This window comes from Micropterus dolomieu, linkage group LG06 (assembly GCF_021292245.1).
Source record: "Micropterus dolomieu isolate WLL.071019.BEF.003 ecotype Adirondacks linkage group LG06, ASM2129224v1, whole genome shotgun sequence".
In the NCBI taxonomy this organism is placed as follows: domain Eukaryota; kingdom Metazoa; phylum Chordata; class Actinopteri; order Centrarchiformes; family Centrarchidae; genus Micropterus; species Micropterus dolomieu.
This window is the reverse complement of record NC_060155.1, coordinates 5,431,599-5,455,825: the sequence shown is the minus strand read 5'-3', so window position 1 is coordinate 5,455,825 and position 24,227 is coordinate 5,431,599. Positions and strand designations below refer to the sequence as shown.

The 24,227-nt window shown below is 40.5% G+C and overlaps 1 protein-coding gene across 4 annotated transcripts in view; it reads left to right on the top strand.

Moving 5' to 3' along the window:
• The window catches only part of LOC123971972 (rho GTPase-activating protein 12-like), a 63,390-nt gene extending 39,933 nt beyond the window's left edge, over positions 1–23,457 (top strand). Inside the window, exons 3-18 of one of the 4 annotated variants that reach the window (XM_046051114.1) lie at positions 7,382–7,651; positions 10,791–10,997; positions 11,361–11,441; positions 12,120–12,248; positions 13,121–13,195; positions 13,938–13,999; positions 14,875–14,956; positions 16,446–16,547; positions 16,913–17,011; positions 17,924–18,026; positions 18,393–18,512; positions 19,070–19,168; positions 19,360–19,437; positions 19,598–19,732; positions 20,967–21,072; positions 21,965–23,457. In XM_046051114.1, the coding sequence (XP_045907070.1) occupies positions 7,382–7,651; positions 10,791–10,997; positions 11,361–11,441; positions 12,120–12,248; positions 13,121–13,195; positions 13,938–13,999; positions 14,875–14,956; positions 16,446–16,547; positions 16,913–17,011; positions 17,924–18,026; positions 18,393–18,512; positions 19,070–19,168; positions 19,360–19,437; positions 19,598–19,732; positions 20,967–21,072; positions 21,965–22,139 (1,923 nt within the window). In that variant the 3' untranslated portion in view covers positions 22,140–23,457. The remainder of the gene's footprint in view (positions 1–7,381; positions 7,652–10,790; positions 10,998–11,360; positions 11,442–12,119; positions 12,249–13,120; positions 13,196–13,937; positions 14,000–14,874; positions 14,957–16,445; positions 16,548–16,912; positions 17,012–17,923; positions 18,027–18,392; positions 18,513–19,069; positions 19,169–19,359; positions 19,438–19,597; positions 19,733–20,966; positions 21,073–21,964) is intronic. The other 3 variants (XM_046051116.1, XM_046051115.1, XM_046051117.1) reach the window with 3 other exon arrangements.
• Positions 23,458–24,227: the final 770 nt, after the last annotated feature.

Here is a 24,227-nt window from a genome sequence, read left to right as displayed (position 1 = left end):
TCACAAACTTTGTTGTCAGGCTGACACCTAAAGGACACTGATGTCTTCACCTCCTGTCAACTGTGACTTTCTCTCTGATGTGTCTAGAAAACAGAGGGTTTTTTTTAAAGCTGTAATCCACTTGTTGGTTTGGTTTGGAGTGAATTCATTTGTTAAGTATCAGCAGAAGAAGACTGGACATCTTAACCATGTTGGCTGTTGAGTTTAGTTAAGACAGCATGTTGTCATGTAGGTTTTGAAAGTTATGGTTGTCACCTCAAATGATAGTTTAGAAATCAAACGTCTCCTTTCAGTCATTTAATTTTTCATTGCAAAACCACAAGCATTTTTTTCCAAAGTAAAGAGATGTGCCGTGTTTTGAGTACTGGTCAGACAAAATACGTAATCTCAAGACAAGAAGTTGAACCAAATGACCAAAACAACACCGAAATAAGCACTGAAACCACAACTGAAAGAAACACTGAAAGGACCCAGCAGGCTTCTCCTGGCATTTTTTTATTTATGGTGCGCACTAGGGGATTTTCATATCAGGTCAGTACGATAGCATCAGCAAAGTGTTGCTTTTTTTCAACTTAGTTCCACTTCATATTTTTCCCCTGGTATCCACGTCCCCCCCTCCCAGTTTGAGAACCACTGTGCGACAGGATCATTTGGGCCGATAATCTGTTCTGAACAGCCTTGGATCAGGAACGCCCCTGTGATTTTTGGGAGGAGTGAATCAGTCCCAAAATCAGCCCAATTATCCTCTAGTGTGCAGCCAGCACAAACAGCATCCCAGAGTGACCCCCGACTTTATGTGAATCAGGACAGCAACACAGTGTTCTGAATCTCACACCAGACTAGTCTAAATATAAAGTATGTGTTGCGCAAAAGCATCTGCAGCCATTTCTGTTATATAGCTCGGATGCAGTCAGTGCCTGAAGCAGAGTCTTCGGCCTTCCCCCATTTCTCTCCTTCTCTTTTTCTTTCTGCCTCTGATGTGGTTTATCTCCGGGTGAAGAACACTGGACCAGTTGATTATTATTCCACCGCAGAGCTGCAGGAAGTGCAGATAAGACTATGCAGGCCTCCTATCAAGAACTGGCAGCGTCACTCTCAGTCTCTTCCTACTCTCTGCCCGTTAACTCCTGCTCTGGCCTGAAATAGGAAATTAAGAGTATGCTGAGCTGCAGTCATACTGTTGATTGGCTGCCGCAGTGTGTGTGTGTGTGTGTGTGTGTGTGTGTGTGTGCGCCTTCAGGCTCAGTACTTCTTACTGTAGACTGTACAGTAGGTGCTGTGATTGCCTTCAGCTTTTATTTCCTGGTATTCACATCTAGATGTTTTAAACAAATTAGGACATATCACCGTTTATATTAGACCACAGCATTCTTAGGTGAGCAAAAGTAATGGAACAACTAATCTTAAAGTAAATAACATTTAATATTTGGTGGTGTAACCCTTCCTTGCAATAACTGCCTCACCAAACTGTTGCATTCTTCATTTGTGATGCTATTCCAGGCTTTTACCGCAGCTTCTTTCAGTTTGTTTCGGGGCGTTTATCCCTTCAGTCTCCTCTTAAGGAGGTGAAATGCATGCTCTATTGGGTTTAGGTCAGTTGATTGACTTGGCCAGTCTGAAACTTTCAACTTTTCCCCCTGATGAAGTCCTTTGTTTTGTTGGCAGTGTGCTTTGGCTCATTGTCCTGCTGCATGATAAACGACCTCCTGATTAGTTTCAATGCATTTCTCCGTAAATTGGCAGACAAAATGTTTCTGTCCACTTCTGAATTCATTCTGCTGCGACCATCATCAGTTACATCATCAATAAATATTAATGAGGCTGTTTCAGAAGCAGCCATGCTCGCCCAAGCCATGACATTACCTCCACCATGCTTCTCAGATGAGCTTGGATGCTTCGGATCATAAGCAGTTCCTTTCTTTCTCCACACTTTGGCCTTTCCAGCACTTTGCTAGAGATTAATCTTGGTCTCATCAGTCCAAAAGATTGTGATCCAGAACTTTTGCGGCTCATCTCTGTACCGCTTTGCAAATTTCACTCTGGCCTTGTGATTCTTGCTGCTGATGAGTGGTTTGCATCTGGTGGTGTGGCCTCTATATTTCTGCTCTCTGAGTCTTCTTCCAACAGTGGATTGTGACACCTTCACCCTGCACTGTGGAGGTCGTTGCTGATGTCACTTCCTGATGTTTTGGGGGTTTCTTTACAGCTCTCACCATATTTCTGTCATCAACTACTGTTGTTTTCCTTGGCCGACCTGTTGGACGTCTGTTGCTCAGTACACCAGTAGTTTTTCTTTTTCATTCCAAATTGTTGTGCTTGCTATGCTCAATGTTTGTCCAGTGGCTCTGTTCAATTTTCCTTCTTTTCTCAGCTTGACAATGGCTTGCTTTTCTCCCACAGACAGCTCTCTGTGTCTCATGTTGGTTTATCCTCTTTAACAGGAAATGCTGTCTTTATAGGTTTGAACCAAGGATGAAAACTTAGACTAGTCATGCAGAGCTATTATATGTTTGGACAATCAACCTAAAAGGCAACACCTGGGCAACAAGAAACATCTGGCAGTCACATGTTCCAATAGTTTTGCTCACTTGAAAAATGGGTTGGTTCAAACAAAGGGTGGTATGTCCTGAGTTGTTTAACACATCTAGATGTGAATACCAGGAAATAAAAGCTGAAATTCTGAACTCTTGTCTCATACTCATGTTTTGATCTTAAACCCAAATGTCTTCAGTGAACAACAGAAACAAAGGAATTTGCCTTATTGTTCCAATACTTTTGGAGAGGACTGTATATTTAATGAAATCCTTAAGTGGCGCTGCAACTAGTAATCTTTTTCTTATTGACTTCTATCGATTGATTGTGTTTTTGATTAATCAAATGGTCTACTAGAAAATAGTGAGAAACGCCTCTCACAAAGCCTAAAGTGCAAAACTCAAAGATATTTCATTTATAATGGTATGCCAAAGAGAAAATCCTCAGATTGAAGAACCTGGAACTAGAGAATATTTAACCCTCTTCGCTTGATAAAAGTGAATTGATTATTTCAAATTGTGAGAAGTCGTGTCTTTTGTTCTTTCAGTTTGGAAACATCAGCAAACATTACTCTGAGGAAGAATCAGAGCTGTAGCAAATTCAAAATGCCTCGTCACTGCAATTAGAAACAAAATGCCACATAATAGTTGCTGAATTCATTTAACATTTATCCAGAATCTGAAAGTGAAATGATTTAAACTAGGGGTGTGCCAAACAATTGATATAGCAATATATCGTTGTACATTTTTCCATGATACTGTATGATATTCCGGCCCATCATATCAGGTTTTTTTTGTTTGTTTTATTTAAATAGCGCTTTGACGGTTAGCTCAAGGCTGACATATGATAGGAATCTCCATTGACATACTAACGGATATTAGCATCGCAATCGCGATAATATAATCTTAACATTAACTACACATTTAGCTTCACATGCTGAACATCCAGAGTGACACATTTTGCAAATACTTAAGGTAACGTTTCCTGTGCTCTGTGTGAAATAAAAAAGAGCTGCTAACTTCACTGGCTTGATCTGCTCCACAGTGACTAGCTACAGCAACCCCAAAGGGTCAAAACACAAACTTAAAATTCCCGGTGGACTAAAAATACAGCTATCACTAGATGGAGAAAGGGCAGCACAATCAGTGAACAGTTATCACTATAATGTAATGTACATAAAAGACTTAGGTGGTACACAGCAATTTGTATTTTCTGTAAATTCAGTTAATTTGCTTTTTTATGCTCCTTTTGTAAAGAAATGCTTGTTATGTTAATTTTTCATAGTTGCTCTGTAGTTCCATGTGCTGCAGGATTGTGCTGTTTTCTAACAGTTTGGATTTGCAGCGAATAAATAGACCTTTTCGCAGACATTTTGTATTCATAGTTAGATATTGTGATGTATCATTTTAGGATTGTCTAGCAATATATTTATCGCAGAATTGCTGTATCGTGATATTATTGGTATCGGGAGGTATCCTGTGATTAATTTGATTGGGTGTTTTGTTTTTTTTACAGATAGACTGACTTGTCTCGTCTCATACACAGGCTTGTACTTTTGACTTTTTATCAAAGTGTATTATCTAATTCAGGTGCTCATCTTTGAAAATGATAATTCAACCATGAAAGTTTCATGTCTATCCAGCTGCCTAACATTACCTGTGCAGAAAAAGATCAAGACTCTCACTTTGAAAATCCTGGATGCCCAAAGTAATTCCTGCCACTTCACAACCTATAGGAAATGATAACACTTGTACACCTGGTAATCTCTACTAAATCACAGTGTACTTTGAAAGAGAGTAGTTCCCTCGATGTGAGAGGTCAACTCTTAATGTTCAGTGGCTTTAGGGGCTCAGTATTGATTAGGTGGTCAGTCTGTTCACACCAGCTGTCCACCACCAGCTGCTCAGGAATACTGCTGTTAGAATGGAGAGAAGAGACACCTCATGCATTTGTAATAAGCCAACGTGGCGGTACAGCCTTTAGTTACATAATACATGCTGTTATTTGACATAAACCATATTGCTGCAGTTTTGTTATTGTTGTTTACATGAACCTCCTGCTGAGAGGGTTTCACAACCTTGTTGCCTTTTAAAACCAGTTCAAAACCAGACTGACAATAAGGGTACTTCTTGAAATTGCTGTTAGGTTTCCATTTGAGGATATAAGACATTTATTTTACTGTAAAAAAAAAAAAAAATCATTTTCAGGACTGCGCTCCTTCTGTTCTTGTTTCATCCAGCTGTATCTATACTCTAAATTAAACCTCCTTTCAGTGTAATCTTCAACTTCACCTCCCTTGACTGAAATTGGCAAGACTAAATACTGAGAACGGATTTTGAGTCCTGCACAGGTGTGATATTAGTTGCTTAATGATCTTGAATTAGTTTAAATCCACACGATGTGATTGGGAATACCGAAAAATGGTCTCCGGTATAGCTGCTCCACTGTACACTGCTGGATAAAATAACACCCGTTAAACATTTTTGTGGGCAGTTTGTCGAGCTTACCACCAGGTTTGAGAGGAAAATGTGTTTTTTGCGGCCGACACTGGAGTGGGGATACTAACTCAGTGGCTTTTAATGGTTGATTGACTGCCAGCACTTCCCCTTTTGACAGATCCATGCACCAAATCACATGTTCACTCAGCAGCATACAGGAAGACCACAGAACGGTGTCACCAGTGAAAGCTGCATACAGTAAAAGAGACACTTTAACTCAACACTCAACAAATATTAAGCAGAGACAATGGCGCTGATCCGTTTGAGGAGAGGACTTTCTCGAGTAATGTCAATGCATGAAGAGGATGATGTGTTTACTAGCTGCTCACCGCCTGAGGTAATATGTTCTATATTTTCAACTCCTGACTTAACTTTTAAGCTGCACCTTGCTTCAGTCTACAATTTTGCACAATAGCAGAACAGAGCATTTCTGGTAAAAAAGCCGTCTTTTACTTGGGAAGTCTAGTGCTTTGCTTAACGGTAGAACTAGCAAAGAAAGTTTCTCTGCTTTCTTTATGCTTTCTGACCAGTGGCGTTCTGGCAACTGCTGGCTTCTCAAGACTTTTCAAAAACAGGCAGAACTACGGTGAATTATGTAACATAATAAAGGTGGAGTGCATATATTATAAATTTTTATATATTTATATATATTTATTTATATTATGTATAATATATGCACTCCACCTTTATTTTGTCGTGCTGTGATACTGTATTGAATAGCACGCTTCTTTGCCTTCTCGTACTCCACTGAATAATCGATTCTCGTGGGTACCTCCAGCTGTTTGCTCAGCTCCTGCTCGTTTCATCCCTATTGATCCCCGTGCAATAAAAGCATCACAGAGCCAGTATTAGGAGGCCTTGGGGCACCGGCATTATTTATGACTCTCTCTGCCCTGTCGCTCTGCAACCAAGCAGCTTCTTTGTAATGTCAGCATGAAATAATCATGACAAGCAGCCCATTGAGTGGATCAGTCGTGCGTCAGGGTTTTGAAGATGGATGCTCTGTCATTAGAGGCAGCATGCTGTCTACACTACAGATTGGAAATGTTGTAGTTCAACTGTAGGCAGGAACTAACTCTATGTTCACTTGTCAATAGTGTTGTAATTCATACCCACATTCACCAGCTTATTTCACTCTTTGTCACATCACATTTGATCACCTGCCAAAATTAGCTATTAGTTACTTGGTCTGGTTTCTGCTTAACTGGAACATTTCTGCAATGTATTAGTAACTTGTTAGAGGTTGTGCTCTGTCAACAGACCGGGTCTTCCACAATATTGTTAAAAGAAAAACAGGACCTGAAATGCAATTCATATTTTTCCTGAGCCAGTATCTGTCTCTACTTCTTCTGATTCAGTCCAGGTTTCAAGGAACGACACAGCGTGTCATCATTTAAACACTGACAGTAAGATGGTAGCTTGCTATCAGTCTACTGAAGGCATTCATTTAGAAAATATTTGGTTAATTAAAATACTTATGAAATAACAACTATTTTGATAACCACACTATTCTTTGATTCTTTTTCAAGCAAAGTGGCAATCATTTGATGGTTCCAGCATAAAATTTGATGAGCCCATCTCTTGTTCTTCATGTATGAATTCTGTTTTGGGCTGTGTGGCCATTTTAGTCCTCAAATATTGATGATGATAATAATATAATCAGGCAGAACCCACAATAAATTGAAACATTTGTAATCATGCAATTTTGATTTTCAATTCGTGAACCTGTATGTAATGAAATACTTGTATATCTTTGAGTTATTTCTGCAGGAAAGACTTTTATAGTTGTCTTTGTTTCACAGCTGTAAGGACAAGCCTGGACAAACTGTCCTCCCAATGTTCAGGATGCATTTTGATAGTTTTACTTCCTTATTTCTACCTGACGTGAGTCCCTGCCACTCTCAGTTATATAACAACAGCACTTCCTTCCCCTGTCATCCTCCTCTGAGTTCATTCGGTGCTCTGCTCCTCTAAGGCCAACAGTGGCTGTGTCAGCTTGAACTACACTTGACACTTCAGCCGTTCCCTTTTATTCTCAAATGCCACTCAGTGTCCAGCAGAAACATTGCTAGGTGATTGACTCCACGTAGAGCTCAGTAGGAACGTGGCATTAACAGTGTGGGGGTGAGGTGTTTGATGTATGCTCTGAGGGCGTTTTGTGGTGTTTTTAAATGAAAGTGTCCATCAGTTGGCAGGTGCAGTTTTTGATTTAGACTCTGAAAGCTGTGCATTTCTTACATCATGGCCCATCACTCACTGTCGATGAACTTTTCCCTGATTATATAACAGACTTACATCCACTTACAGATGACTCACAGTTCCACCTCTCTCTGTTTCTTTCTTCCCATCAGACTGTATCTTCGTCAGGCCAGGGCCGCTCCGAGTCTCCTGTCTACACCAACCTCCAGGAACTGAAGATCACCCAGACCAACCTGCCCCCTTTCCCCTCCGGCTCCCCGATCCACGTGCTCGGCGACTGGGAGACCTACAAGGACCAGAATGGCAGGCACTTCTACTATAACCGCTCCACCCAGGAGAGGACCTGGAAGCCACCCCGAGCCAGAGACACCAGCATCGGGAGCTCCAGAGGAGAGAGCCACAGCGTGGGAGAGAGCTCCGAGGTATGGATCATGTACTGAACGCACGCATACACAGTTTATTTTCACATATATCTTTATAAGGAATTTCCTGAGACAACTCACACAGTTCTGATTTGCCTTCAGCAAATAAATCAGTTAAGGTAACTTTTTGTAACAGTGATAATCAAAGGAAAACAATGGGCCTTTTGCAAGAACCACTCATATGCACAGATTTGTTCTTAAGTGGCTTGCATTCACCATTTTCATGAGAAACCCTGTGCAATTAGCGTGCCGTTCCCCAACCGAAGTTTTTCGTCAATGGATTGTATATGTACGAAAAAAAAGTTAGAGAAAGTTAAGACAAGAATACAAAAACGTTCTTGCATGACGCCCAGTGTCTCTTTATTAAACAACTGGTTGATTGCCTTGATTGATAGCAAACATGTCATTACTTAAAACTGAACATTATTTACATGTTGCGGTACAGTGAGAGGAAGTAAAACATGAGTGAAACAGTATCTTTTCTTTTTTTAAATAGCTTATACTGTTTCTTATTCTAGCATAAAAACTGAGAGCAAGTTCAGAGAATGTGTCACCCGTTATGTCAAACAGGCAAACTTTTCAAATGTGGATACCTGATGAGCTGACATCAAAGTGTGAGGGGGGGATTGTAATGCTACTGGTGCAAGAGATGATAAGAAATGCTACAGAAATTAAAAGATTGCATTTACAGGTAACACACAGGTAGCCACACTTCTTGTGTGTTTAAAACCAGCTGAGTCAATGTAAATTTCACAGTTTGATCACATGTTGATCCTGATTTAAGTTGCTTCACTGAAAGTAGGGCTGCCCTAGCCTGTCATCTTCTCAGTTCATTTTTGATTTCCAAGCTGCTGGAATCAACTGGATGGATGTACAACCAATCACAGCAACCAATTGTGTCATGTAGAGTAGTTGGTAAATTAAACTTGCAAATCCTGTCACAAGTACCGCAAACACATCTTTCTTACCAACAAACTCTTTGAGTGCAGTTGTTTTCTAAAAGCAGAGGATGTAGGAATTTGAGGAACGTGTGGAAAATAGTTGCGAAGTGCTTTGGCCTCTGTTATTTCACACATGAACACCTGGTCAGTCAATGCGTAAAGTGTGTTACTGTCATTTCAGCTTGGTGACTCAGATCTCCCCTCCTGTCTGAATGTCAGAGACGAGGTTTACAACAAACATTGCTTTCTGTCTGAACGGAGTATATATCAGTTTTTAACTCTTTTACCCTGTGATTTAATTCATCTTAATTTTAACAAAATAAATTACAGTGAAGATCCTAGGGTGAATGAAGCCGAAATTACCTGAATTTGCAAAATTGTTTTCTGTCTAAACTCCGACAAGCACAGTCACACACACACAGTTGGATACAGTTGTGTTCAAAATAATAGCAGTCCAACCTCACTAAACAGATCAGTCACTGTTTTTGGTAGAAATTCTATTCGAACATGGCAAATACTTTACCAGTAGGTGTAATAGAAAACCAACAGACCCACAGTCATGGCATGCACGCTGCTAATTCTGTGTAATTGAATCATTCATTGAAAGGGACGTGTTCAAAATAATAGTGTGGAGTTTGTGAGGTCATTCATTCTGTGAAAAAAGTCAAACAGATGGCCCTTATTTCAGGACGAAGGCAGCAAATATTGTACATGCTGGTTATAGTGCATTTCAGTCGGACAACTGGAGTAAAATGGGTCATTCAAGACATTGTTCAGAAGAAAAGCGTTCTTAGATTTAAAGTTTAATTTGAGAGAAGAAAACATAAAGCAGTGCAGATAATGATAGGCAGCTCAGCTAAAATGAACACTGAATTCAAGCCGCAGTACACCATGAAGAAAGTGAAGCACGGTCGCACAAGCATCATGATACGGCGATGTTTCTCATACTATGTCGGTCATGTTTATCTCTTACCAGGGATCATTCTCATGTACAATTTATATAATAAAAGATCGATACTTGACGTTCGTGTTACGATACGATATTGCCTTGCAAAATATCGCGATACTATGCTGTATCGATTTTTTTTCCCCCCACCCCTACAAACACACCAGTAAACGAGCAGCATCTTGGTTCCAGACCAGCAAGAATAATGTTATGGAGGGGCCAGCCCAATTGCCAGACCTTAATCCAGTAGAAAACTTGTGGGGTGACATCAAAAATGCTGTTTCTGAAAACCAGGAAATGCAGGGGAAGACTGCAACGTAATCCAGTCGTCCTGGGATGGAATACCTAAATCCACAGACATGAAGCAGTTTTCAGAAACAGTGGTTATACAACTAAATACTAGTTCAGGGAATTTATTTCATGTTTTGATTTGGAATAGAATGGGCAGTGTTCCAAATGTATTTGTGTGTATGGAAATAAAAGCTATTATAAAGGATTTACTGTACTAAATTTTTTCAACACACTGCTATTGTTTTGAACCCGACTGTATACTGAGTCATCATGAGTCAGAATGATATTAAATAGATAACAAATATGGGATGCCAGTACTTTGTCACATATTGTGACTGCCTGGTGATTAACAGTGCTGTATATGCAGACAAAGCGATGCATCTGCAAAATTGTTCTTTCAGCACTGACAGATTGTTAGAGGAGATTTTCTCAGAGAAAATGAAAGTTGTTGGTTGTTTTTTTTTTTTTTTTTTCTGACATGAAACTCGATTATACTGTGTACACCCTCGCCAGAATAACTCTCCACATCCTATTGCATTGTGGATTTATTACAGTGTACTTTTTATGATCACCTCTCTCACACAAGCACACACACACACTTTGTGACATACCAGATAAGCCTGAGTCATTTGGGAGCCATCTCTGATTTTGAGTTCGCCTCTGTTTTATTAAATGGCTGTACCACACTGCCACATACAGGCAGAAAGCAGTCACTGTCACTACATTTATTCTGTGTCACACTGCAGCAGCCACTTGTAGACATACTGTCCAAAATCAAGCATGAACACTAGTAATGTGTATCTCTCTGATTGGTCTTCTGCTTCTCTATACCGTATTAAAGTGGTGTTGGGCAGTTTCTGATGATTTATTGGTTCTGGGTGCCTGTCTCCTCTCCTCTGTAACTCCATGGTGAAAGATGCCCTCTCTTTTCTCTCTCACCCTCTCTGTGTGTTGATGGTAGAACACTCCTCTCTCGCTCTCGCCATCTTTCCTTCCTTTCCTCTCGCTCTCCATCGGTCGACTCCAGCCTCTGTCGTCGGAGGACACCTGCTTCAGTACCTACTCTAGCCAGTCAGACAGTCAGTATGGCTCGCCGCCGCGCGGCTGGTCGGAGGAGATGGACGAGCAAGGCCACACGCTGTACATTAGTGACTATACTAATGAGAAGGTAACGGCTGCACTGGATTGGATTGATCTGCTCTGTCTTTGCTTTGGGGATTTCTGGGAATGCATGTGGGAGCGGATTTTGGGTTGGTTTGTGGTAAATGTCCCCTAATAGCGCACCACTCAAATGTTTCATCCACACTGATTAGTGTTAGTTTTAACGCCACAGAGTGAACACATTTAAAACTTACCACAGCTTTATGATCCATTTGCAATATTACATATGATGAAGAACACAAAAAATGAAGTTTGTCTGTTGCTAAGTAGGTTTTAAGTTGCACATGATTGCACAAATGCTTTGGTGTAAAGTAATGTGTCAGGATTCACAGTAATGAGTCTTATGTCTTGTCTGTGTTTGCAACACCAGTGGTTAAAACATGTTGATGACCAGGGCAGACCCTATTACTACAGTGCGGATGGTTCAAGGTCAGAATGGGAACTGCCAAAGGTAAAACTCCGTAGCAATCCTTATATTGAGAAACGTCAGCATGTGTACAGCTCAAATTTACACAAATGGGTAACACTAACATTTCTTCTTCTATACCCCAAAATAATGTGATGTGAAAGTTCCCACAGCCTCTTCTTCAATTTCCTTTTTTTCCGACGGTCAGTCCAAAAACACAAAGAGACAACTGACATCGAAACAAAACAAGACTATTAAGAAAAGCCCTCACGTTGTAAAAGCTGCAAACCAGTGAATGTTTGCGTTTTCACTTGGTAAATTACTGAAATTATCAGTTGACAGTTAAGAAAACCTATTTAGTTAGTTAAATTAGTATTAGTACTAAAATGCAATATTCTGAAGATGAAGCGCACAGTCCCTGCACTGTAGTGAGATACTGTTGTGTGATTATTCCCTTTTAGCACAGATGTTTGAATAGCTGGCGTTGTTTCAGTAGATAAGTCGTATTCACAGATTTCTGTTAATGGGGATGCTGTGCTTATAACTTAATAAGATAAATGTTAAGCAATAAGATCATGTTTACTTTTGGCAGAATCAGCTAAACATATTCAGTTATAACTGAGTGAAAGTACGTGTTATATTTAGGTGAAACGTGTATACATTTTCATTCGGTAAAATTAAAAGTATATTGACGCAGTAAAATTCAATGTTCACTCTCTCCAGTACAACCTCTCCCCCCCCAAACCGTCTGGAGACGCTCCAAAGAGTCGCAGTCTGGACAGGAAACACGTGGATCCCATCGTCCTGACCAAGTGGAGACACAGCGCCTACGTCCACGATCCCATTGACAAGGTCTGACACCTAAATCTGCAAACAGTAGACTTACAACCACGTCTGCTGTTAACTCTTAATTTTACTATTTTACATTTGCTAGCAAAAGAAATCGCCGGTGAAAATTTCCACAGCGTGCACAAGAACGTTTTAATAGTTTTATAATCTATTTCTTTAACACCTACCAGTTGTGCTTCATGTTATCTGTGTATTGACTTCAAAGCCTACTGTACAGAATTAGTGTGCTGCAGATGGAGCTGTTATAAGATGTGTTCACTGGTAAGTCAGAGTTTCAGATGTAGACTGGTTGCTTTGCAGTGGCTGTTAAAAACCAGGCGTTTCCGCACAGGCTCTGCCCGCCTACACCCGTACAAACACCAAGTCAGTAGTCTGTCGGACCGACCAATCAGAGCCTCCTCTCTAAATCCAAGCAGCCAATCAGCTTGCATGATAATAATCAGATAAGAGCAGTAATAATTACATCCCCCATCTTCATGTCAACTTCACCTGTTTTCACCTGATTCCCTGAGTTGATTGAGCCTGTTCATTTAAATCAAGCTACCACAAACCTGAACATTCAATCTTGAACTTGATGAACTTCTTGTATTTGAGGGTTTGGCCACAACCATTCAGAAATTAATTCTCTTTATAATTCTGAAGATGAAGTAGTTTGTGGTAGTAGCGTGGGCACTATGGTAAATACCTGCCTCCACATCGAATTAATAATCCATTGGTGCCTCCTGGACTCGACACACATTACAGCATTATAATCTCACTGCTAATTGCCATCACACTCTTTTAGCTGTCTGTCTTCTTAACCTCTCATCATCTTCTCATTAACCTGTTGTTAGCCGATGTGACAGTGTGTTTTTTCATTCATGTCTCCTCACTAGGACGCTCCTCCGGGCCCCAAGCCCCCCTCTCCTGACACTGACTCCTGCCCTTCGTCTCCTAAGCCCCCTTCCTCTGTTAGTACTTACCCCTCACTTCAATGCGTCTCCTCGCCACCCACTAGGGACTGTCCTGCAGGGGTTTAACTTGGCCCCTGGTTGCAGTGGCACATGCGCTATTGCAGGGTTTCTACACGGGTATGAAAAATAAAGTGGTTGCGTTCCAGTATACAATTACCTCACATATTCTGATGTTTGTTGCAGTAAAGATAAAGAATAAAGAAAGTAAATTAGATCCCGAGCCTGTGTAGAATCCCTGTTAATAAGCAGTGCTGATGGGTAACGTTGCCTGAGAAATAGCTCGGACTCGTTAGAATCACAACAGAGCTTCTTTTTTTTTTTTTTTGCCAACAAACGTTTGGATTAATTGTTGGGTGTGTTGCTGGGTGCACTGATGGTCTGTGTTGCCCCAAAAATTCCCCTGTGTTTCAAAATCTGAAACAAAAGGCCATCGGCTAAATGCTGCACAAGTAGTTTTACCTTTTAGCTTCTCCAATTTATTTTAATCTGATGTCTGTGTGAATTTTCCAGTGTTTAGTCACTTGTCTTCCTAGAGTGGGAATAATGAAAGCTGTGTTGTTCTGGTGGCGGGGTATTTGTGCTGGTGGTGGTGTTTTTATAATGGAGTGATGCACTGTTTTTAGTTTTTACAGCAGCTTTCTCTCCTGTCTTCCTGCTGTGGTTAGTTAAAGTGATTGATGATGTAATGTAATCTGCTTCTTCAGACTAAGTCCTAAAGTGTTTTTTTTTTTCTCTCCAGCCTTCTGAAAGATGTGGCATTCTGAATGTGACAAAGATCACAGAGTACGGCAAGAAAGTACGGTGAGTAGCACAGACCAAAACTAGACCAATGCTGAGTGACATTACAGTATTGTGCATTTGTGTGATGGTTTTAAATGAACCTTGTGACCTCAAGTAACACTATGGAGCAATGCCTTTTTGAGTGGATCCCTGTATTGTTTGTATCTTATGCACATACAAGGACTAACATGAGCACACGAGCGACGCAGTACAGTCCTGCTGTTTCATGCTACTCTACAGATCAGTTGGTGGTGGTAACCTATCAATAAAGCCAAGGAAAAAGAAGCGTATAAGATAGTAAACATAGATGGAAACACTGCAAGTTTTAAATGATTCAAAACGTCACATTTGCAAATGTTTTATGAGGAAGGAAATACATTAAACATGTTTGGCCTCAAGGATAAACACGACATGGAATGTAAACACAACTTTTGTTTGTTTAGAGCAAAACTCCACAGGGCAAGTTCAAAATGTATTTGTTAGTGTCTGCATTTACACTCTAATTATAAGAGAAGGAGAAGAAGAAGAAAAGGAAGAAGAACAAAGCTTGTTAAAAAAATAAAAGCATTAATGCCAAGCCAATATTGTTCCATGATGAGTCTGTCTCTTACTTTTACACTGCATAAATATCTCCTTTTACCAAATACAAAATATACAAAACAAGTACTAATTTATTATGCAGTAATTTTGCCTGTGCAAATTATTTAAACTAGGAAAGTAAACAAGAAACTTAAGAACCTGCCCAAGATTACTAAGTCTACTATTTATACTTACAGCATCAAGACTTAGACATGTCACAATTGTGTTTTTGCACTAATGCTGAGTAGTTATTCTGGAAGGTCTCTGTAGATTTACCTTCAGTACCTCAGAGTGTTTATGAACCTTATCTGTTGCAGGAAGAACTGGACTTCTTCCTGGACTGTGCTCCAAGGATCCACGTTGCTGTTTGCCAAAGGCCAAGGAGGCGGGACGAGTTGGGTTAGTGACAGAAACCTCTTCCTGAGGTTGTTTCATGTCAGCTCGGCAGATCCCATCTAGACTAAAGCACATAGCACTGTTTCGTTCTTCATCCTTTGATTAGAGGTTGAGGAACAGTCTGTCGTCTCTGTGCTGTGCTGCTCTTTTACATTGAAGGACCTCCTCCAGTGACTTTTTTTATCTGTTCCTAGAACAGCGTGTTTAAGACTGATTAAGGAAATAAGCCTGATTGTTTTAACCAGTCAAGATGACGTTCTTGACGAGATGTACAGCTGTGCCTTTTTAATTCGGCAGGGTTTAATTTGTATGCCCACTTGCTATGCTTTGCCAATACAGTGCTTAGAACTGCCAGTGGATGGGCATTGGGGTTAAAGTTTCTCTCTTCTAGATGTTTCATTGTCCTTCTCTCTCCATGCCTCCATCTCTTTACCTTTGGCTTCATCTCCCCATTCTTCCTTGTCTACATCCCCTCCCATCCTTCCATGCAGCCATACTACCACAGTGGCTCCTTCCCTGAATTTCTCCTGTCACTGTTGAGTAACTGGAGACGGTCTGCTAAGAAACGTCCTGCTGTCTCCTATGGCTGCTCTGGGCTCGGCAGAGCCTCCTCTGTATGTGCCTCCTCCTTCCTTTTGTGGGCTTCTCTCTCCTCCTCTGCATGTCACCTCCCTCCTGTCTGCCATGCTCTGACCCCAACCCCTCTCTGTGTTTAGTCACTGGCATGGGGCAAAGATTGGACAATATTACAGTGTCATTACTTGCAAAAATCGTTTTACTCTGTGGCATTTTTATTTTACATTACAGGCAGTTGGGTAACGGTACTTTTTATGGAGATGATCAGGTAGAGGTCTGTAGAGGTGTCATTCTTTCTGATCGCATAGACAGGCCATGACACTAATGCAGGATTACTCAGTTTTTAGTTGCATGTATGTTGGCTAATGCATCAAAACTCAACAGACTCCCTTGCTTATGTGAAACTCACGTTTCTGCAATGAAAGGGCTCTCAGGGTGGAATAGTTGCAGCGTTTGTTTGTGTCAATTTTGATAATTTAAATCCAGCATGTATACCATACTCTTTCAGAAAGGGGGATCCTCAATGGAACCTTTCACATTAATCCAGAATTATCCCTTTACATATGCATGTCTTTTACTTAGTTTTGATTATCATCCTTTTGGCTCCTTTCCTTTTGCGTCTGTGGCAGACAAATACAACAATAACAACAACACAATACACTACAGTTAAGGACAAATCTCAAACAGCTGAGTGCTTCACAACAACATCGCAAACAATTAACAATCCAGTACAACAAAATGCAATTATCATGTCACAATGATTTGTTTACCAGAGCTATCCTGGAGGTTAGAGCAGTTGAGCAGAAAGATAAAAATCTGTACGTGTCCTCCATTATCAAAATAGCATATTTTTGTCTCACCTATAAAAATTGTTAAATGGTGTGTTTGTGTTAATCTGCTTTCTCTGTCTGTCCAGTTTGGAGGCGGTCAGTCCAAACCAGAGTTTACTGTGGATCTGAGGGGCGGCTCGGTGGAATGGGCATCCAAGGACAAGTCCAGCAAGAAGCACGTTATAGAGGTGGGAGAGAGCGCAGAGTGAGGTTATGTCCTTTCTCAGACTCTGGGTTTGTGTGTTTCGTATATTAAAATAAAGCACTGAAAAGTCTCAAATACAAACAAAAAAATCCTTCAGGTGTAGTTTTAGACATATTTCCCCGTTGGTACACGTGTACTCCTTTCCTAGATTTGAGCAGTTAAATTCCCTTACACTAAATATTAATGCCTTCGTATAAAAACGACACTTTCCAGCATACTTCATATACATTTTATTACTTGATGAACCATCAGACTAACTTAGGACATATGAGAGAAAACAAACAATAAAGACAGTTTACATAGGCGGTGGTTGGAATTGATTACTTTGTGTCTCTCTCCTGGTTGCAGCTGAAGACTCGGCAGGGCACAGAGCTGCTGATCCAGTCAGACAACGAAGGCACAGCCACTGAGTGGTTCCGCGCGCTGCAGGACACCATCAGCACCCATGTGAGGACCAACACACTTCACCCAGTCCCAAAATGTCTGCCTCTGCCAGAGTAGCCAGATTGGACTGACAAAAAGTACCCCAGTCAGAGCCTAGAGCTGAAAACCCGCCCAGTCTTAGAAGTAGCCCGATGTTCTGAACTCAGTGTCAATATCAATCATACTACTCGGAGGACAGCAGAGCTAGATTTATTGCAATACGGCTGGACATTTGGTTGGATGAAACCCCCTGAACTACAAGAAGTAGCCCAAATGATCACAACCCACCCAAAACAATTTTTACCTGCCAAATTATCATAGAAAAAGTAGCCTGGCAACACTGGTCTGCTTCAACTGAGAACAGTAGTTCAGAATCATGAATACATCCCACAGTGAGATAGGTTGGCTGCGGGGTTTAAGATTGTGGCAGGTTGTTGAAAAGAGAAACAGAGTGGTCACTGCTCACTTTTGATGAAAATACATACTGTATTTGAAGTCAGATGTCCTTTAACTCTCCATCTAAACACTAGTTGCTCATTTTATCCTCTCTGTATCCTCAAACTGAGAAGATAAATAGTGATAAATACAGTATGCTCTACAAATATTTGGTGTTTTCAGGTTAATAAAGAGGGAATGTTGGACATTGAATCAATGGTTATGTTTTGTTTGTTTCTTAAATGCTAGACACCTAGTCACTGTGAATATGAAGACTAAATTGAAACAGAAAAACTCTGCAAAAATGAGAATAGTTTGAAAAATAACCCTGGAAGTTAAGATGTCATTTGTTTTAAGGTCAACTCACTCATATCCATGTGGCTTCACTTGTAATCAACATATCAAGTTTGTTGTTTTTCTGCTCTGAGAGTCCAAAGGTAGCAGCAGGTAGTCGTTTTAACAACCAGTATCTTTTTTTCTGTGTGTGTGTGTGTGTCTCAGGCCTGGGAGTCTGATGAGGCCATTGAAGAGGACATGCCGGACTCGCCTGGTGCAGAGAAACATGACAAAGAGAAGGAACACAGAGATTCAAAGAAAGGCAGAGGTCTGTGTGGTGTTCAGTGGTATCAAACAGACATATGAACACAAACCATGTTTGCGGGATTTAAAAAGTAAAGTAAAATGTTGGTTAAACTGATAATAAATCACCAAAAGTCAAAAGATTTAGGAGTTGAATGAAGTGGAGGAAAGCAAATGATAGCAGGGCAAATACATGGGCACAGACACGATACAAGACTAAAAATGAAAGTACAAAGTTTCTGTTTGGCTCTGAGCCGCATGTGTCAAACTTGCCCTATAAAACATTTGCTTATCAGTTTAATCCCCTCAAAGCATCGATCGGCCGTCATGGCGATCAGTGTGTTAAGACGAGTGGTGGACAACACTTTCCTATCCCATCTCTCCACTGCAGCCTTGAAGACCTCCGTCAGCACGGACTGCTCCGACAACAAGAAGACCAAACACAAGCTGAAGAAGTTCCTGACCCGCCGTCCCACCCTGCAGGCCGTCAGAGACAAGGGATACATCAAAGGTACCAGAGAGCGGCGAGATCCACTTAGAAACACAAACTGCACGTTGTGAAAAGGCTCAGTGTTCCCACTTTTCTTAGGATTCCTGGGATAATATGGAATCCAAAACAGTATTACAGGACAGCAACAGTTAATCTAACAAACTGGTAACCATAATTTGATTCCTTTTCTGTCTGTCTGTGTTTTGGATATATCAATTGTGTCTTGACATTTATCATACACCAAACATACCAAAACTGTACAAATAAATTGGATTAACTTTTTATATACTATTAATAATATAATACAATATTTTTATTTATTTAATGATTTAATTTAATGTTAATGTTTGCTCCCAGGAATCAGGAAAAGTTCGATTGACTTTGTCGTATAATTAAAGTCATTCATGATGAGCCCACAGAAAGAAAGTATTTCTTTTATCTCTAATAGAAAGCAATGAGGCACAGGCAGGCTGGTTTCACCGGCCACTGTAAAGATCTGAGTGTCGATAAAACATACTGCAACAAAACAAGGACCTTGGACTGTGTTTGTGTGACTGTGGATTTGTCTCTGTCTTCAGATCAGGTGTTCGGCTGCAGTCTGTCCAGTTTGTGTAGCAAGGAGAACAGCACAGTGCCGGGCTTCGTCAAGATGTGTATCGACCACGTGGAGAACAATGGTGGGTTTAGATATGTGTCACTCTACCAGACCTGAGTTCAAAGGAAACTAGTTTCTATTAATCTTCCTGTAGTAAAAGAAGGGTGGGGTTTTCTGCCTCATAGGTAGCAAGCAAATGAAAACAAACACTGGGATAAGTTGCTGATATCACATAACTGATGTCAGTGTTTTCCTCTGATGATCCCCCTGCAGGTTTGAGTGTAGACGGGCTGTACAGAGTTAGCGGGAACCTGGCTGTCATACAAAAACTACGCTTTGCTGTCAATCACGGTAAGGTACTGCTTTCTGGAACAGCTTCTCTTCGCAGTAATGTTAAAATACTGAAAGCTTATTAAGAAGTATTCTGACTTGAATTTCTGGTCTTTTTGGTCCCGTAAGATTTTATGTCTGTGGATAGCACTCTGACTAAAGGGTTTGTGTGTGTTCCCAGATGAGAAGGTGAACCTGGCAGACGGGAAGTGGGAGGACATCCACGTGACCTCCGGAGCTTTAAAGATGTACTTCAGAGAGCTGCCGGAGCCCCTCTTCACCTACACTTACTTCAACGACTTTGTCAACGCCATCAGTACGTTGTTCCAGAAGTATCTGCAATTCATTCATGCAGCAGCTCTCAGTCTGAAGTGAACGGATTTGTAACTGCAAAACCCCCAATCATAATTCTGTCAAGATTCACGGTCCTCAGCTCAGTATGTCCCTCCCCAAGGAGCTCCTCATGGAGAGAATTTGTACTTGCTTGCGGAATTCAAACACAATGCAGGAAGATGTTAATAGTGAAACATTTGATTTGAATTTTTATTCTATTTTATTGTCCAATTAAAATTTAATGACATTATTACCCATTGCATTAGTTAAACACTATAAGATGGTAGTTGGGCTGAAAGGATTTAAAGTCCCCCTCCAGTTTATTTTGACATTTCTATTATATTTCCTCACAGTGTTGATTACCCACATATCGTTAAATATTTTTTGACAAATAGCTTAATTTTGTGCTCAAAGTTGCCAAAGTTTCTTAGTTGTTAAAACGGGGTTGTGACGTATGACTATAGTAATTCCATAAGTCGTATGTCATTCTCCAAGCTTGCGCAGGCGCCCTGTCATGCCTCGTAAAAAAACTGTCAAGCCTCGTTAAGTCAGAGCATCAAACCGATAAACATTGTTGTGAGCTAGCTAACCAATCATTATCATGTCATTTCCTCCTCTTGGTTTAGGGTGCTGTTCATTTTCATTATGGCATCTGTGAGTGCGGTGTTGAAGGACAGATGACAGAAAACGTGTCACACTTTCACCTGCCACCGTCTTATACACAGTCTGCAACATGCATTTTACTGACTGACGTTTTACCAGTGCATCGGCGGAGGGAATGGTATCAGACGTTTTCACATACAGTTCAACAGAGTAATAGACCCCCCACACCCCCGCGGTAAAGTAAGCGCACCATAAAACGTAGTGGGAGTTATCGTGTGCAGTGCGTGACAGGACCATCGACTGTATGATTGATAACAGCTGATACGCGCACATTAGTTTCTGTCATGGGTAAGTAATAGCTGCTCCTGCCAGACAGTAAAGTGTAGTGATGTTAACACAGCATATAGTTAGCGAAACTCTCCCGCCGGTCAGTTTTTCGTTGTCATGGTAATAGATTACGTCCGACTATTAACCACACCCCTATTCTCTGTTTGAAAAAGAACGTTAACCAAAAACGGCAGTTAAAACTGGCTTGAAAGGGGGCTTTAAATATAAAGGCAACTAACTCTATGGTGGCTCAGATTGTTTACTGTTTGATTGTTTCTGTTCTGCAGAGAGTCCAGACTACAAGCAACGAGTTCAGTCCATCAAAGAGCTGGTCCGACAGCTGCCCAAGCCCAACCACGACACCATGCAGGCTCTCTTCAAACACCTCAGGAAGTAAGAGAAACGCTGTTTTTTTATTGATTTCTACTTCTCCCCAGAACAGAGGTTAAACCATAAGTATTTTATTACAGAATCACAACGACTAGGTGCCAGTCCCTACACATGAAAACAGTGTGTTTCATATACAGAGATTCAAAACTGCATTAACCAACACAAATATTTTAGATTAATTACCAGTTAATTACCAGATTGTTCTGTCTACAATATGTCAGAAAATGGTGAGAAATGCCCATCAAATGTACCAGAGCTCATGGGGTCGTCTATATATGCCTGGTTTTGTTCAGCCTACAGTCCAAAACTCAAAGATATTTAATTTACATTCCTATAAATTGAGGAAAGCAACAACTTTTTATATCTGAATGTTTCGGCACTTTCAATTGATAAGTGACTTTTAAATGATTCATTGACTATCAGAATTGTTGTTTTTTGTTTACAGAGCGAATAATTTGAGATACAGAGATTGAAATATTTTTTTTTTTTTACCTATAAATGATCCCTTTCTACATATTTAGTGATATTTAACCAGGGACTATAATTACAGCCTTGCAGGGGACAAGTACTGAGACTGACATAAATGGAGGGTCATCCACATGGTCCATTCCAGCAAGTGGTCTATTTAGTTTACACCATTTGTCTGTCAAAGTTTCTCTCTACTTATTACTCTGTGTGTAGTGTTTTTTAGATTCTGCTGCGCATTATACATTATAATGCATTACAGACCTGATTCTACACGTAAAACATTATTGAGCAGGCTGACTATTTCTATGAGGGAAAAAAATCTATTGACTGATAAATAATGTTCTTGTCAGGGTTTATTTCCACTTCACCAGCCTGTAGAGTGTTAATATTTGACTCTACAATATTTAACTCTCTCTTGTTCCTCCAGGGTGATCGACCACGGCGAGGAAAACCGTATGACCACCCAGAGCGTGGCCATCGTGTTCGGCCCCACGCTGCTGCGGCCTGAAACGGAGACCTTCAACATGGCCATCCACATGGTCTACCAGAACCAGATAGTGGAACTAATACTGCTGGAGTACGAGAACATTTTCGGCAGGTAGAACTAGACGCTGGAGGATGAGCTTCTGTTTCTTTTTTCCCCCTCTCTCTCTTTCTGTCCCCCAACGCAGAGCTCTTCCTAACCCAGCATGGCCCTGCCAAAAACAGCCGTGCCTGGCTTGGCCCGGTCCAAATCCGGCCCTGGGCAGCTTCTCTTCTCATCTCAAAAACAACCTGCGGTCGCCAGCTTACAGCCTCCGGACCAAAGCCACACAAGCATGTTGTGAACCAAAACATAGCAAACTAGTGACCAAAAAGTTTAGACTCTTTGCACTTTTCAGTATCTTATTTTCTCCTGCAGCTGCATTTGTGCCACTTTACTGCAAAGGTGATGTCCTCCTGTCCCAACACTGGATTCCTAAAACTACTTACATGGGCCAAACAAGCCTCTAACTACTGCACAGACTGACTGAGACCAAAGGAGCCGCCTAGGAATGAGCCTCAGTAGCCTCTATTACAGAGGAGGAGTCAGTATTGGAGCTGGAGGTGCACCCTGTATGTACTGTACTGTATATCCTATGACGTGTATAGGCTCCTGTATAGACCACACTGGGGAACCAACAGAAGACACCAAACTGCTGTACTTGGCCTTAGATGTTTAGACACTAAGAAACAGAGTTAGAACAAGGAGAAGAAGGGATGATTTGGAGGTTTTTTTATTTAGGGACTATATGTTAAAGAACATTTTCTGCCCTTTCCGAACTCTTTAATTTACATATTCTTTATTTTATGCTTTCCATCTCTCTGAATCTGTTTCTCCCATACTTTTTTCCCCCATGCTGAAATACTGGACCGGGGTCGTCTGAACACATAAGAGGTTAACACTCTGTAATATATATCTGCACCTTCTCCATTTGGCTTTAAGAACAAATCCTCTTACAGTAGTCAGAACATCAACTTGAAAAAAACAAAAACATAACAAAAGGTACTTAAGCTGTGTCTTTCCTTGACTCGTGGATATTAAATGTTCAGGCGAACAGCCTTTGAACGTGACTCCATTGATACATCTGTACAGTGTTAATGTGTATGTATGTGGATGGAGGGGGTGGATGTATGAATGGATTTCATGACAATATATATTGTACAAAAAGTAAATACAAGTATGTATGCCTGGAGTGTTAAATACATGATACGAGGGAGAAATCACTATTTTGTGATCATTGTGTAACCAACAGATGTGAGGAGTAGAGTTCTGCAATGGTGATGTGGAGGTTTACCTGTGTGTTAGGTAACTGGAAGATTGTGAATGTAGCTTTGGAGAGTAACTGTTGGCTTTATCAAACTGGAATAAAGACCTCTAACAAGAGATATTCCAAAGGAGATATTCTTTATGTTGTTTTTCTTATACCTATGGTATTCATTCATTTAGTGTCCACTTGTGCTACATGTGTGGAGTGTGAAGATCAAGGCAATGACACTGCCAGAATTAGAAGTTTGATGCTAAAATGTCCAGTATGAAAGTTTTAAAACCCATCCTCGCCAGGGTCATTTCAAAAAACAGAAAGGTTAGAACTAATATAAAGAAAAGTAGAATAATGAGCCACCAAGTCAAAATATACTGAATGAATAATGAAAACGTACTTTGAGACGCCAAAGCCAACATTTTTTTAGATGAAAAGTTTCAGAACTGACTAACAATTAACATACTCTGTTGCAATTGTACTTGCAAATCAAAATGTTGGGTAACATATTGACTTTATGTTTAATAAATTTGACCTAACATCTCATATTTGACTTTCCATGCTGTAACTTTGTTTTTGACATTGTATATCATTATGCATGTTCTATGATTTATTTATTTAAAAATTCTCACCCTGACAGGAATATATGTGCCACAGAAACATGGATATAATTAGCAGGAATGTGAAGAACGTGTAGTAATGTGTGAAGCAACAGCAGAAAATATAATATTTCAATGGGGTGTCGGTGCTCTGTGGCAGCTCTACAACACTATGGCTACAATTTACTTTGACATAGCTTCGGGGTAGAGCTTAACTTTTATGCCTATCTTGATGTTGTCCAAGGCTAAAACTGGCCAAATGAATAGACCTTTTTAACAGGAGATATTTTGACTTGCCATATCAGGAAAA